Source organism: Hypanus sabinus, chromosome 20, assembly GCF_030144855.1.
Source record: "Hypanus sabinus isolate sHypSab1 chromosome 20, sHypSab1.hap1, whole genome shotgun sequence".
Taxonomy (NCBI): domain Eukaryota; kingdom Metazoa; phylum Chordata; class Chondrichthyes; order Myliobatiformes; family Dasyatidae; genus Hypanus; species Hypanus sabinus.
Window position 1 is genome coordinate 61,132,766 of NC_082725.1, and position 16,575 is coordinate 61,149,340.

General features: G+C 40.7%; 1 protein-coding gene across 1 annotated transcript in view; it reads right to left on the reverse strand.

The window, feature by feature from the left end:
• The window catches only part of sycp2l (synaptonemal complex protein 2-like), an 84,919-nt gene that overhangs the window by 35,923 nt on the left and 32,421 nt on the right, over nt 1-16,575 (reverse strand). Inside the window, exons 13-15 of the mRNA XM_059945752.1 lie at nt 10,318-10,437; nt 8,508-8,571; nt 8,361-8,427 (exon numbers count right to left, since the gene is read on the reverse strand). Coding sequence (XP_059801735.1) covers nt 8,361-8,427; nt 8,508-8,571; nt 10,318-10,437 — 251 coding nt within the window. The remainder of the gene's footprint in view (nt 1-8,360; nt 8,428-8,507; nt 8,572-10,317; nt 10,438-16,575) is intronic.

The following is a 16,575-nucleotide window of genomic DNA, read 5'->3' on the forward strand; positions in this document are numbered from 1 at the left end:
AAAATAACCATCTTGATAGCATTAATCCTACCTAAGCTTTTATATATTTTTCAAGCGGTACCAATTTTTATTCTGAAATCTTTTTTTTTTAACTAATGTTGATTCAAAAATTTCCTCATATGGCAGAATAAAAATCCCAGGTTAGGTAAAATATACTTACAGAAGGCAAAGGAAGGAAGGTGGACTAGCATTGCCTAATTTTAGATTTTACTATTGGGCAGTTAATATTAGATATTTGATACGTTGGTTGAAAGATTGGGATGGATCATTGGGTGAGCCTGGAAATTAAATCAGTACCAGGTTTTGCACTCGGTTCTATTTTGGGGATTTCTCTCCCTTTTGCTCTTTCTAAATTGCCAAAATGAATTGACAACCCGATAGTTAAACATACTTTACGTATATGGTTTCAATTTCGGAAATTTTTTGGGTTGACTCAGTTTGTTTTAAATATTCCTATTGTATCCAATTGTTTTTTCCACCCTTCAATTATAGACCAAGCTTATTCGACTTGGAAGACTAAGGGATTACTACGATTTTCTGATTTATTTTTGGATAATTGTTTTATGTCTTTTGAGCAATTATCTAACAAATATAATTTGCCTAGACTTCATTTTTTTAGATACTTACAGATTAGGAATTTTTTAAATACTGTACTTCCTACTTTTCCAAATTTTGTGTCTTCAGGTATTTTGGAGAGTTTGTTTGAATTAAACCCCTTTCAAAAAGGGCTTATATCAAAATTTTATAATATAATTATGAAGATACATTCAGAGCCCCTTTATAAGGCAAAAAATGATTGGGAAAGAGCTTAACCTTATTATTCCTATTGGGAATTGGGATAGAATTCTTCAATTACCCGCTAGTTAATACATCATCTATAAACATTCATTAATACAGTTTAAGGTCATACATAGGGCCCATATGTTCAAGGGTAAATTGGCTCATTTTTATTCCTATATAAATCCTATTTGTGATAGATGTCAATCTGAAATAGCATCTTTAACGCATATGTTTTGGTCATGTCTGCTTTTAAAAAAATATTGGAAAGATATTTTTGATATTATTTCTGTGGTATTGAACATTGATTTACAACCCCATCCTATTACCGCAATTTTTGGACTCACTTCATTTATCATCTTCCGCCTGTCGAATGATTGTGTTTCTTACACTAATGGCTAGAAGATCTATTTTGTTGAACTGGAAGGAAATTAATCCTCCTACTGCATTTCATTGGTTTTCTCAAACTATGTTATGTTTAAATTTAGAAAAAATTAGAAGTGGTGTATTTGATACTTCTATTAAATTTGAAAAGATATGAAAATATTGAATAAATGGTCTCCATATGATGTAATATGACCCTGTTCCAAGCCTATTTGATTTTCCAGTTTTGATTTTATATATGTTGAGAGGATCGGAGTTGACGACACTGATGATTCTGTATTTTTGTGAGACATTATAAACATCCTTTTTTTCCCTCTTTTCAGTTTTTCTTTTTTCCTTTTTCCCTCCTTAATAGCTATTAGATTAGTTTTTTTGCATTCTTTTTCCTTCTTTTTTCTGTTTTTTTTTATTACTTATTATGATATACCTAGGTTTGCCTTGTTTATTTATATATTGTATCGTTCATGATTTGGGAATACTCATTTATACTGTAATCATTGCTTATGTATTCTTTCATGTGCAGTTGAAATGTGTATGTTTGTAATCCCATTATCTATGTATCAATTGTATTTTGTTGATATTAATAACAATAATAAAAAGATTGAAAAAGAAAGAAAAGAGATGTGGTCTGAGTATCCGAGGTGGGGGTGAGGCTCTGCTGGGTACGCGTCGGGGATGTTTGTGTAAACCGGGTCCATCACGTTCTCCCCCCTCGTTGCAAAGTCTGCATACTGATGGAATTTGGGGAGCACTGACTTAAGGTTTGCGTGGTTAAAATCACCAGCGCCCATCAGTGTGTGCGTTCTGCAGTTTGCTAATAGCCCCGAAAAATTTCACAGAGTGCCTCCTTAGCATTAGCACTGGGGGGAATGTAGACACTGATTAGGAGGACAGTGGTGAATTCCCATGGCAAATAAAATGATCTGCATCTAACAGTCACAAACACCACTAGTGATGAGCAATATCTGGAAAGCAGCAGAGTTCTTGCACCATTCTGTGTCAATATAAACACACAAACCACCACCACAGGTCTTACCAGAAAGAGCTGCATCCCCGTCTGCTTGGAACAAGGTGAGCCCGTCCAGCTGAACGGTGGTGTCCGAAATTCCATCAGTGAGCCACGTCTCAGTAAAAACATACACACAGCAGACTCCGTACTCCCGCCCAGTATTTTGTTGGAGTTGGATGTAGTCCAATTTATTGTGCAGGGAGCAGACATTGGAGAGCAGAATGGACGGGAGAGCCAGCTGGCTAGGCTTTGCTTTTGGCCTGGCACAGACCCCTGCCCGCTTGCCTCACTTCTGCTTCCTCACACATCACTTACGACATCCCCACCTCCGGCCACCAGCATCAGGTGACTCTGGGAACTGTAGGCCCAATCCCCTAAGCAAGCCAAGGTCACGTAATTTAACCAGATATTCATGAAGGTTTGTTTATGGGCAATCTCAATTGTAGCAGTATCTGGCGATGGTAGTCACTCTGTTATCCATTGCCCTAATCAAAAATTGTCTCAAAATTAAATTAGAAAATTAAATTAAAGTAACACCAGGTCTGAAAGGCCGCTGCTACCATGCCGCGCCACCTCATGGGACATGTTCAGCAGAACTTTGTGGGCCAAAGGGCCTGTATTGTGCTGTAGGTTTTCTGTGTTTCTGTCCCCTCTAATCCCCTTTGCAGAAAGTCTGATCATTGGGCTGTGCTTCTACTCCTGCATTTGGAAATACTGAATACCACAGCACTAGTAGTGAGGACCAAAGTAGTATGGCCAAGGAGGCACAGGAGCACTTACAAGACTGCTTTGAGTCAGTGGACTGGACTGTGTTAAAGGATTCATTTTTGAGTCCAAATGAGTGCACCACAGTTGTCACCAACTTCATTAAAACCTGATGATTGTGTACCAACAAGAACATACTGTACATACCTGAATCAAAAGCCATGGATGAACCAGGAGATTCATAGCTTGCCGAGGGCTAGATCTGTGGCATTCAAGTCTGGCCACCCAGGATAATACAAGATGACGGGTACGTCAGATGGAAGGTTATCTCAATAGCAAAAGAACAATTCCAGTTGAGGTTGGAGGTGGAATCAGATATACATTAGCTCTCACAGGGTCTGCAGGCAATTACTCCTTACACAGCAAAACTTACCGTGCATGGCAGTGATGCTCCACTCCTTGATGAACTCACTGCCTTTTGTGCTCACTTTGTAAGGGAGAGTACGAGGATCCCTGCAGCACCTGATAACCCTGTGATCCCTGTCTCAGAGGCCAATGTCAGAAGGACTTTCAAGGGAGTGAACACTTGCAAGGGAACAGGTCTTAATGGAGTATCTGATAGGGCTCCAAAAACCTGCTCCAACAACAGGCAGGTGTGTTCAAAGACATTTGCAATCTCTCATTGCTACAGTCAGAATTTTCCACCTGCTTCAAAGGGCGACAATCATACCAGTGCCCAAGAGCTGATTTAATGACTACCATCCAGTAGCACTCACATCTACAGAGATGAAGTGCTTTGAGAGGTTGGTTGAATCAACTCCTGTCTCATCCAAAATCTGAACCCACTGCAATTTGCCTATCGCTACCTCAAGTCTACAGCAGATGGCTCTTCACACTACCTTGGATCATCTGAACAATACTAATATTTGTGTCACAATGTTTGTGACCAATATTGTGTCACAATCATTCCTATAGTTCTGATCTAAAAGCTGCAGAACCTGGGCCTCTTCTGTACCTTTCTCTGCAAGTGGATCTTGACATTCTCGCCAGAAGACCACAATCTGTGCAGATCAGAAATAACATCTCTACCTCTCTGGTGCACCGAGGATGTGTGCTTAGCCCACACTCTCCTCTCTACATCCATGAATGTGTGGCTAGGCACAGTTCTAATGCCATCAGCAAATTTTCTGATGACACAACTATTATTGGCAGAATTTCAGATGGAGATGAGAGGGCTACAGGAGCGAGATATGTCAGCTCGTTGAGTGGTGTCACAGCAACAATCTTGCACTGAACATCAGTAAGACAAAAAACTGATTGTGGACTTCAGGAAGGGTAGAACAGGGGAACACAAACCAGTCCTCAGGAGGGATCAATGGTGGAGAGAGAGAGCAATTTCAAGTTCCTGGATATCAACATCTCAGAGGATCTATCCTGAGCTCAACATATCGATGGCACAACAGCAGCAACATTTCATTAGGAGTTTGAGGAGATTTGCTATAATCACCAAAGACAGTGCAAATTTCTACAGATGTATTGCAGAAGCATTCCAACTGGCCTGATATTTGGGGGGGGGGGGTTGTGGAGAAATGGGGCTATTGCATAGGATCAAAATAAGTTGCAGAGAGCCTTAAATATAGTCAGCTCTATCATGGGCACTCGTTTCCATAGATTCCAGAACATCAAGGAGTGATGACTCAAAAAGGTGGTTTCCATCATTTAGGACCCCATTACTGAGGACATGCCCTCTTCTCATTGCTAACACCAGGGAGGAGGTACGAGCCCGAAGGTGCACACTCAATGATTCAAGAACAGCCTCTTGCCCTCTTCCATCCAATTTCTGACTGGACACGAACCCATGAACACTACCTCACTAGCTTTTTGCACTACATATTTAACTTAAATATTTAATTAAAATTGACCATACTTACTTTAATTCAGGTTATCATGTATGCATTGTACTGCTGCTGCAAAGCAACAGGTTTCAAGACATATGCCGGTGATATTAAACCTGATTCTGAATTGGCTTTTCTCAGTTCCGACAAAGAGTCTTTGACCTGAAACATGAACCATTTCTCTGCCCCAAAGATGCTGCCTGATCTGCTGAGTGTTTCCAATGTTTTATTTTTATTTGTCAATCATACAAGATGAAAATATCAAGCAACCAGGAGACACAAAGGCAAAATAAACTAACCACCACATCAATTTGTTTGCTCACCTGTAATTTCTCTGCAGAATCAGAGGTTTCAAAAGCAAATACACTTTCCCTTGTAGGAAACAAAAAAGATGATGATTTGATTTCAGTGCATTTTCACCCAACTGTTCAAAGTAAATTTACTATCAAAGTACATACATGTCACCATATACAACCTGGAGATACATTTCTTGCAGGCATTCATAGTAAATACAAGAAACAATAGAATAAATGAAAGTCTGCAGACAAGACAAAAATCAACCAACTGCAAACATAGAAAGACAACAAACTGCAAATATAGAAAAAAAAGGAATAATAAATGAACAATAAATAGAGAACATGAGATGAGTCCTTGAAAGGGAGTCTAAAGATTGTGGGAACAATTTAACGATGGAGTGAGTGAAGTTATCCCCTCTGGTTCAAGGGCCTGATGACTATAGGGTAATGTATGTAATGTAGGCCTCTGTTAGTCTCAATAGATCATGGATTTGCACCTTGGAAAGTTTCCAGGGCGCAAGCTTGGGCAAGGATTTTTTAAAAAATATATAAATGGAAGACCGGCAGTTGCCCAAGCTGCAGTCTCCCCTCTCCACGCCACCAATGTTGTCCAAGGGGAGGGCATTAGAATAGGGCAATTGTTCCTGAATCCGTTGGTGTGGGTCCTGAGAATCTTATACCCTCTTCCTGATGGCAACAGTGAAAAAAGAGCATGGCCTGCTGGATGGTGGTGGTCCTTGATGATTGTTGCAGGAAAGCAGCACCCATGCTCAATGGTGGGAAGGGCCTTACCCACGATGGACTGGGCCATATTCTCTTCAAGGGCATTGGCGTTATCCCTTATAAAAACAAACTGCATTCATTTATTGCATCTTTAATGTACTGAAGTGATTCAAGACTTTACAGGAGGACCTTGGGCCAAATTGGTCTCAATTTATACAGAGTAGATCAGGTCAAGAAAGATGAACTTTAATGAAGCATTTATAAAGCATGACGGAGAAGAATTTCTGATGATGAAAAATCAGGTGGCAGCATGGACTGCAAGAAAGATGCACCAGCTAAGCGAACAGGCAAGGACCTCATAGACAGACTACAACAGCAAACCGTTGAGAATTAGAAAGGCAGATTGAAATCTGCTGGTGTATAGAAAGAGCTGGTTATTCCCAAATGAAAATCTCTAAATGCAACACAGGGCAGAAAGCAAGAGCACTAGCTTTTATTGCAAAGGAATTGAGTAATGCAAAGAGATATTTTTGTACAGTTATCTAGGCTTCTGGGTGAGTGTTGATGTTGAGTACAGGTCAGGCCTCTCTCCCCAATGAAGGGATTCAACTGCAGCAAAAGCCTCACTGGATCAATAGCTGGGATGGTGGCATTGATATATGAAGGGAGAATAAGATTTTTTTACTACATTAGAAAAATTAGGGGTAAGGAAGATAAAACTTTTTTAGGGTCTTAGCAGGGTGGATGCAGAGTCAATATTTCTCCCTGTGCTGTCAAGAACTGGGAGGCGAGGGGGGGAGGGGATGCACAGAATCAAAATGTGGTCAGCCATTCAGTGTAGATAGGAGGGCTTATTTGCCCCAAGGGCAGTAAAATATTAAATTTCACTTCTAATTCTCACCCTTCCCTCATCTTTCCACCTCCACACATCTCAACGCTTTTCTGCATTTCATTGAATATACTAAAGTTGATGAATACCCAAATCCATGCTCCACTTCAATCCACACAGCACCTCATAATCTGCTTTGGAATGGACCCTTTTCCATTCTCCCAGATTCCAATAAAATCACTTTCCGTATTTGCACTGTTGAAGTTCTTCCATTACCCTCACCCAGAGATTCTCCTCCATCACAGCTGACTGGACCTCCAACTCTCAGTTCCATTTCTTGCACCTCTCAGAATTGCAATAGTGCTTTCCCTTCTTTCTAACCATTTTAGTCCCCTATTCAATCTGTCAGCTGCATGTAACATGCTTCCAAAAACATCTAGCTCTTCCTTCCCAGCAGACAGATGGACTGTTCTCCCTGGAACATACCCTTCCAACTATCATTTCCCTCATGTCCACCCACAGCACGCTTCTCTGCAAGTGGAGGGCATCGTAACCCTAGTCCTGGAATAGCAAAGCTCAAAGAACTAGTAGAATTCAGTAGTAGTAGTGTTCTTACTACTCCACTCAGTATTCACACTGATCAGTTGTCCTGCTGCCGAAACCTCCATTGGTCAGAGTTGTCCATCGATATTGCATCCTAACTGTCTAGATATGCAAGCTGGGGCAGTATAATATGGAGAGCAGGCTTTTGCCCACGTAACAATCTCCCCCTCTCCATGCATCTGATGAAATTAAAGGAACAGCAGAGACCAATACAGTTTGGCACCAGCAATGTTGCAGCAGTTGCCAGTCAGTATTAAACCTTAGGGACTCCAGCTCCGAATATCTCGGGATTTACTCATAAAACCTTCTCCATGAGAGGGCATAGCCACCAGGTAGCGGAGGTTTGATATCGCAGTGTTCTTTCTCTTGGATGAGCTGCCAACCTCGGCTGATGAGTCCCATCTGCTTGAAGCAACTGGCTTTAAGGCACCAGTAACCTGCCTTTGCCCCTTCTCTGGTCAGTAGAAACTGTTCCGCTGGGCTTAGTAGCTAAGCCACACATGAAGGCCAGTTGTCTAACCAGTACAAAAACAGCAAGACTTTCCCATTCAAGTGTTGACTACTTCAAAAGCCACTCACATTTCTGTACTCCTCTTTTGTGTTCCATTCTCTTCTTCCTTATGATCCAACTTTGGCATTGAACCACCAACACATTTCCTTTTCAATCTTTGTACAGTTAAACACAATCCTTCAGTCTAATTAATTACAGAAAATGTGCAAGAGCTTTCTTACTCGCCCAGATGTTGGCACCTTTTGATATGTTATTGGACATGTGCTGCTCCTCTTTGCAAGTTGCAGACCATGCAAGCTGTAACTCAAATTACAATGCACACATTTCAAAACCTAACGTACAAGTAGAAATCTAACTCAGAAATGGGCATGACCTACTTGAATCAAAACTGCAAAAAGAGGCTTATTTTGTTTATGCACAAGAAACTGAAAAAAAAACTCAGGGAGTATACATTTCCCTAGGCATCACTTTTATATATAAAAAAAGTCTGGTCTGCTATCTTCACCATTAGATACCACGTGTTTCTCAGCTGACTGACGTGAGATCACTGACAAACAAGGGCTGATCTTAGATTGCTGTACTATGCCCAGCCCTGTAGAAAACAACAGCACAGATGTTAGATACTTACAGGAGGTTACTTTTTGTTCTTTCAGGTTGGGCAGTCAAGTTATGTTGTATATCTGAAGTCTCCATCTCTACTGATAAAGGGGAACATATGTTTAAAAAAAAAGTCTTTTGCAAAAGGGGTACAAAATACAAGCTGAAGAATACTAACCGGTGTCCTCCACCATGGAATTTTGCTTCAAATCTGGTTCTGTTTCCATGAGGGGAGTGATAGCCTATTAAAATATTTGGCAGAAATAAGTTGTTAGAATACTTGTCACTGAAGATCAGAAGTAGATTTGTAATGTACAACACACAACTAAAGGAAAATCTGTAAAGTCTCCCAAGTGAAAATGGACTTCTAGGAATAGTTCGTTATTAAAGAACTTAAAAAAAAAACAGTCAAAGCATTGACATCATTCACATAGGTCACAGTTGATCTTTCACCTCAAATTACTCTCCTACACTAACCCTATACACTGGTTCATTTAATATCTAAAAAAAACTAAATATCTTAATATCTAAAATCAGTAGAAACAGAAGCTTGTCATGAAAGGACATAGCAGAATATACATCAGTTACAGATATGGGTGGAGGAATAGCAGACGGCATAGAGTAGACAGTCTTGTTGCTTAGGGTAGCAATGTGAAATGCTTGAGGACATTCTGTTGGAAAGTGTGCAGTGGTTCATCCCCATCTACAGGCAGTTAAATTAACAGCTTATCATGTTTCTCATTTTCCATTGGCTAAGTACCCACATGATGCAATTATTTTAATTATGTAGCCTATTAAGTAGTTTATTTCAAAGGAATTTTCCTTATCAATGATAAACCTTGATGGATTTTTCCAGAGGCGCCATCTTTATTTTTTGTCTTTGCATTCTTTGCCATTCATTTACCTCTTAGCATCATTTTGCATCTCTTTGTTTAGTTTGCTTCATTAGAATTAAAACTGCTCATCATTCCTGACTCAAGGATCAGAAATTAAACAGATCCAATAATATATTCAATGTAAGGGGGGGGGGGGAAGTTTCAAAGAGATGTCTGGGGCAAGCACTATTAAAAAAATGGTGCCTAGAACAGGCTGCTTGAGATAGATGTGCCTAGTGATGTTTAAGATAGACACATAAATGGGCAGAGAATGGAAGGGTATAGATCATGTGCAGACGGAAGAGATTTAGTTTAACTTGGCATCGTATTTGACACAAAGGGCCTGTTCCTGTGCTGCAAAATTAAATTCAGATTCACTGATACATTATGAAATTTGTCATCTATCAGCTGTACAGTGTAAGACAAAAATTACTATGTTAGAGTTAATGGGTCATTCAGAAACCCAATGATTAAGGGTATTCCTAAAATGTTGAGTGTGGGATTTCAAGCTCCTGTACCTCCTCCACAACGAGAAGACGGCATGTCTGAATGATGAAGGTCCTTAATGATGGATGCTGCCTTCTTCAGTCACACTTTTCGAAGATGACCTTGACAACAGGAAGGGTTGTGCTGTGATAGAACCAGTTGAGTCAACAACCCACTACAACAGGCGTTACAACCTAGGGTCCAAGGGCCCCTTGCTTAATTGTATTGGTCAATGGCATAAAAAAAATTGGGAACCCCTGCTCTACAACCTCTTGTTCTAGGTCTGTCTTGTGCTAGATGGACTTTGTAACAAAGGTGCACTGCCCTACATTAATGGATCTTATTCAGCAATATCCAGGTCCACCTGAATGTTTTCAAATCACTGACCATTTCAAACAAAAATAATTGAGTTGGTGACTTCATTTTCCCTACACATTATATTCTATCATCAATTCACATGGCCTGTCAATATCCTTATAAATCAGGGGTCAACTCATTATGCCCAAAATATTATCCACAAGAGAATGAGATGCAGTGAGGGTCAATTTAATTCTATGTCCAATGAAACATGAACACTTAGAAAAGCCTGGCTGAAAACAAACTGCCCAAAACTCAGCAAAAACTCACCTTTAATGACTTGTGCTCTCTCTCTGCATCACTGTGGTATCCCTGTTCTTCATGTTGCTTCTGGCTAATCTTTCTGTCAAGCTCTCCTTCACTGGCAGTTGAATTTTCACCATGATTCATCTATTTAAACAAAGCAATTTTAAATCAAAGCAAAATGTTATAGAATTACTACAATGAAAATCAAAAATCTTGTAGTATTAAGTAATGTACCTTTAAATATTGACAGGAATTTCTGTGGGTACAGATTATTTGTAATGTACCATGGTATGAAACCCATTCATTGGCACATTCCTTGAGGGAGATTGGTATCTAAAATACCACAGAGGGTGAAGAGCTTCACCACATACACAGCAAAGCTAATTTCATCACTGATAACCCTCACATTCAGTGGATGTCAGGAATGGCCTTTACATACCAGTCTCAACATCCACAAAGCTGAACCTAACTATAAAATTTTCCACTCTAAACAGTTGTAAGAACACAAAATTGGATCTGCTGTGACAAATGCTTTCCAAATTATACAGGAATGAGATGGAATACTTGTACAACTTCACCACTTGTGAAGCTCTTCTTGATCAATGACAAAGCAGCTTGCTTGACTACCACCCCTCCACCATTATAAACATTCAATCCTCCTCACCAGTGCACAGTGGCTGCTCTGTTGCAATTGACTAAAGTTTCCTCAGCAGGGCTTTTGGAGCTGCACCTTGGTAATTTGCTACACTACATATTGTAGGTGGGCCTACAATATTGTTGTGGAGGGACTGACAACGGCTCCTTTGTTCTTGACGGGATAGCTACGTATTCATTCATTCCACAGTACAGAGTTGGCAGAGTGCTGGCTTATTTGGTATATTGTGAGCAACTCTGGACTCCACATCCAAGGAAGGAGGATCCAGAAGAGTCTTACAAAAATGATTCCAGGAATAAAAGGCTTAACCATGAGTTCTGCATCTATACTAAATGAAGTGCAGAACTAATGAATATTGAAAGACCTGGATAGAGTGGATGTGGAGAGGATGCTTCTACTAGCAGGAGAATCTAGAATCCAAAGCCACGGCCTTAGAATAAAGAGACACCACTTCAAAACTGAGATGGATGATTTTCTTCAGAGGGTGGTGAATCTGGGGTATTCATTGCTACAGGGGGCTGTGGAGGCAAAGTCATTTTGTGTATTCAAGGCAGAGATTGATATAGCCTCAAGGATCATAGGGAGAAAGTGTGAGAATAGTGCTGAAAAATATCAGCCATGATTGTTTGGGGAAGCAGATTCAATGGGCCAAATGGTCCAATTCTGCTACAATATCTTATGTGACCTGCAAAAACCAGCAAACTCAAACTTCTGCCTGGAGCAGAATGATGCCCACTGGCCTCCAGCAAACATAATTGTGAGAGAATGCAGTGCTGTAAACTGGATGGATATCAGAATCAGTTGTATAGAACAGACAGACCCTTCTGCCCATCAATGCTATCTATCCAATCCTATCTGCATGCAGAGCTATTTCCTTCAATGCCTTCTTAATTCAATGTTTGTCTAAATGCCTCCTAAACTGTGATTGCACCCAATTCCTCTCCCTCTTTCAGTAGCACTTTCCAGATATGAACTCTTTAATCTTTTTATTAATTTTTAAACAAATATAAGACATCAATTTCAAAGAGCTTGAGTACATAATTAATAGGCTAGAATAAAAATACAAACAATAATTTGCATATTAATAGTCTCCCAAACTCAAAATAGGTTGCAAAAAATGGAAAAACAAAAAACAAAAAAACTAACCTAACTGTCATGGGCTATTGCATCATATCAAATATACACAATAGTGTCAATAACTCTGCACCTCTATCCAAATAATTAAAGATGAGAAAAAGGTTTGGGAAAGGTCAGTTTAAACTCATATGAAAATCTTGGATAAATGGTCTCCGGGTTTCTTCAAATTTGATCAAGGGGTCAAAAGTGACACTTCTAATTTTTTCTAAAGTCAAAGAAATTGTTTGGGAAAACCACTGAAATGCAGTTGGAGGATTAATTTATTTCCAGTTCAATAGGATAGATCTTCTAGCCATTAATGTCACAAATGCAATCAACCGCCAAGCTGAGGGGTATAAATGACTGTTATCCAACAGGCCGAAAATTGCAGTGATAGGATGAGGTTGCAATTTGACATTCAAAACTGTTGAAATAATGCCAAAAAAAATCTTTCCAGTAATTCTGCAAACAAGGACAAGACCAAAACATATGAGTTAATGAGGCAACTTCAGAGTAAAATCTGTCACAGATTGGATTAACATGGGAATAAAATCGAGCAAGTTTGTCCTTGGACATACGAGCCCTATGTACAACCTTGAATTGTATTAGGCAATATTTGACAAAAATAGGAGTTAACTAACTGTAAAATTTTCTCCCACTGCTCTGTAGGTAAAAGACAGCAGTGAAGCGGGGAAGATTTGAAAAGGACACAGCCTTATACAGTGGGCAGCGTTGTTTTGTGGGCAGTGGAGTGAGCCAGGAGCAGAGTGAGGGCTTAAGGGCTTTGGCTCAACGGGCTTAGGCAGAAACGGGTGAAGCAAGGTAGGTTTAGCTTTCAATTGTTCCTGTTATTTGAGAAAAGGGGAAGTATGAGTGTGAGGGCAACTTGTTGTTCTCGGTGTCAGATGTGGGAGGTCCTGGAAACTCAGCCTCCCGGATGCCCACATCTGTGCCAGGTGCACCGAGCAGCAGCTCCTGAGTGATAGTGTTAGGGAACTGGAGCTGCAGCTCAATGACCTTCCTCTGGTCTGGGAGAGCGAGGAGCTGATAGAGAGGGGTTACAGGCAGGTGGTCACACCGGGGTCATGGGAGGCAGAAGGTGGGTCATGGTTAGGAGGGGGAAGGGGAAGAGTCAGGTACTAGAGAGTACCCCAGTGGCTGTACCATTTGACGATATTTAATCCTGTTTGAGTACTGTTGGTGGGGGGTGGGGGGGGATAGACAGCCTACATGGGGGAAGGCAACAATGGCCGTGCCTCTGGCACAGAGTCCAGCCCTGTAGCTCAGAAGGGTAGGGAAAGGAAGAGGAAGGCAGGAGTAATAGGGGACTCGATAGTTAGGGGGTCAGATAGGTGATTCTGTGGACGCAGTCAGGAAACCCGGATGGTAGTTTGCCTCCTTGGTGCCAGGGTCTGGGATGTTTCTGATCACGTCCAAGATATCCTGAAGTGGGACGGTGATGAGCCAGAGGTCGAGGTACATATAAGTACCAATGACACAAGTAGGAAAAGGGAAGAGGTCCTGAAAGGAGAATATAGGGAGTTAGGAAGGCAGTCGAGAAGGAGGACCGCAAAGGTAGTAATCTCAGGATTACCACCTGTGCTACGTGACAGTGAGAGTAGGAAGAGGTGGAGGATAAATGCGTGGCTGAGGGATTGGAGCAGGGTCAGGGATTCAAGTTTCTGGATCATTGGGACCTCTTTTGGGGCAGGTGTGACCTGTACAAAAAGGACGGGTTACATTTGAATCCTAGGGAGACCAATATCCTGGCAGGGAGATTTGCTAAGGCTGCTGGGGAGACTTTAAATTAGAATGGTTGTGGGGGATGGGAATCAATTTGAAGAGACTAGGGGAGAGGTGGTTAGCTCACAAATAGAGAAAGCTAGTAGACAGTGTGTGAGGGAGGAAAGGCAGGTGATAGAGAAGGGCAGCACTCAGACCAAAGATGTAGGGGAGAAGGAAAAAAAAAAATAACAAAGTTGATTGCATTGTAAATGTAGATAAACAGAGAGGAAGAGATGGAGAGTTTCTTAAATGCATCTATTTTAATGCTAGGAGCATTGTAAGAAAGGTGGATGAGCTTAGAGCATGGATTGATATCTGGAAATACGATGTTGTAGCTATTAGTGAAACATGGTTGCAGGAGGGGTGTCATTGGCAATGAAATATTCGTGGATTTCGGTGCTTCAGGTGTGATAGAATCGGAGAGGCAAGAGGAGGAGGAGGAGGAGGAGGAGGAGGAGGTGTTGCATTGCTTGTCTGAGAAAATATTACAGCTGTGCTTTGGCAGGATAGATTAGAGGGCTCATCTAGGGAGACTATTTGGGTGGAATTGAGGAATAGGAAAGGTGTAGTAACACTTACAGGGGTGTTTTATAGACCACCTAATGGAGAAGCAAGAATTGGAGGAGCAAATATGTAAGGAGATAGCAGATATTTGTAGTAAGCACAGGGTTGTGATTGAGGGAGATTTTTATTTTCTACACATAGACTGGGAAGCCCATTCTGTAAAAGGGCTGGATGGTTTGGAGTTAGTAAAATGTGTGCAGGATAGTTTTTTGCAGCAATACATAGAGGTACCGACTAGAGAAGGGGCAGTGTTGGATCCCCTGTTAGTGAATGAGATAGGTCAGGTGACAGACGTATGTGTTGGGGAGCACTTCAGGTCCAGTGATCACAATACCATTAGTTTCAATATAATTATGGAGAAGGATAGGACTGGATAGTTGAGATTTTTGATTGGAGAGAGGCCAACTTTGAGGAGATGCGAAAGGGCTTAGGAGTGGATTGGGACAATTTGTTTTTAATGGGAAGGATGTAATAGAGAAATAGAGGTCATTTAAAGGTGAAATTTTGAGGGTACAGAATATTTATGTTCCTGTTAGGTTGAAAGGAAAAGTTAAAAATTGAGAACCATGGTTTCCAAGGGATATTGGAAACTTGGTTCAAAAAAAGAGGGAGATCTATAATAAATATAGGCAGCATGGAGTAAATGAGGTGCTTGAGGAATATAAAGAATGTAAAAAGAATCTTAAGAAAGAAATTACAAAAGCTAAAAGAAGATACGAGGTTGTTTTGGCAAGTAAGGTGAAAATAAATCCGAAGGGTTTCTACAGTTATATTAATAGCAAAGGGATGGTGAGGAATAAAATTGGTCCTTTAGAGAATCAGAGTGGACAGCTATGTGTGGAGCCAAAAGAGATGGGGGAGATTTTGAACAATTTCTTCTCTTTGGTATTCACTCAGGAGAAGGATATTGAATTGTGTAAGGTAAGGAAAACAAGTAGGGAAGTTATGGAAACTATGATGATTTAAGAAGAGGAAGTACTGGCACTTTTAAGGAATATAAAAGTGGATAAATTTCTGGGTCCTGACAGGATATTCCCTAGGACCTTGAGGGAAGTTGGTGTAGAAATAGCAGGGGCTCTGACAGAAATATTTCAAATGTTATTAGAAACGCGGATGGTGCCAGAGGATTGGTGTATTGCTCATGTGGTTCCGTTGTTTAAAAAGGTTTCTAAGAGTAAACCTAGCAATTATAGGCCTATCGGTTTGATGTCAGTGGTGGGTAAATTAATGGAAAGTATTAACCATATAACAATCACAGCACGGAAACAGGCCATCTCGGCCCTCCTAGTCCGTGCTGAACTCTTAATCTCACCTAGTCCCACCTACCTGCACTCAGCCCATAACCCTCCACTCCTTTCCTGTCCATATACCTATCCAATTTTACCTTAAGTGACACAACTGAACTGGCCTCTACTACTTCTACAGGAAGCTCATTCCACACAGCTATCACTCTGAGTAAAGAAATACCCCCTCGTGTTTCCCTTAAACTTCTGCCCCCTAACTCTCAAATCATGTCCTCTCGTTTGAATCTCCCCTACTCTCAATGGAAACAGCCTATTCACATCAACTCTATCTATCCCTCTCAAAATTTTAAATACCTCGATCAAATCCCCCCTCAACCTTCTATGCTCCAAGGAATAGAGACCTAACTTGTTCAACCTTTCTCTGTAACTTAAGTGCTGAAACCCAGGTAACATCCTAGTAAATCGTCTCTGCACTCTCTCTAATTTATTGATATCTTTCCTTTAATTTGGTGACCAGAACTGCACACAATATTCTAAATTTGGCCTTATCAATGCCTTGTACAATTTTAACATTACATTCCAACTTCTGTACTCAATGCTTTGATTTATAAAGGCCAGCATTCCAAAAGCCTTCTTCACCACCCTATCTACATGAGACTCCACCTTCAGGGAACTATGCACTGTTATTCCTAGATCTCTCTGTTCCACTGCATTCCTCAATGCCCTACCATTTACCCTGTATGTTCTATTTGGATTATTCCTGCCAAAATCTAGAATATATTATATGGATAGACAGGGTCTGATTAGGAATATTCAGCATGGATTTGGGCATGGAAGGTCATATTTGACAAATCTTATTAAATTTTTTGAAGAGGTTACGAGGAAAGTTGATGAGGGCAAAGCAGTGGATGTTGTCTA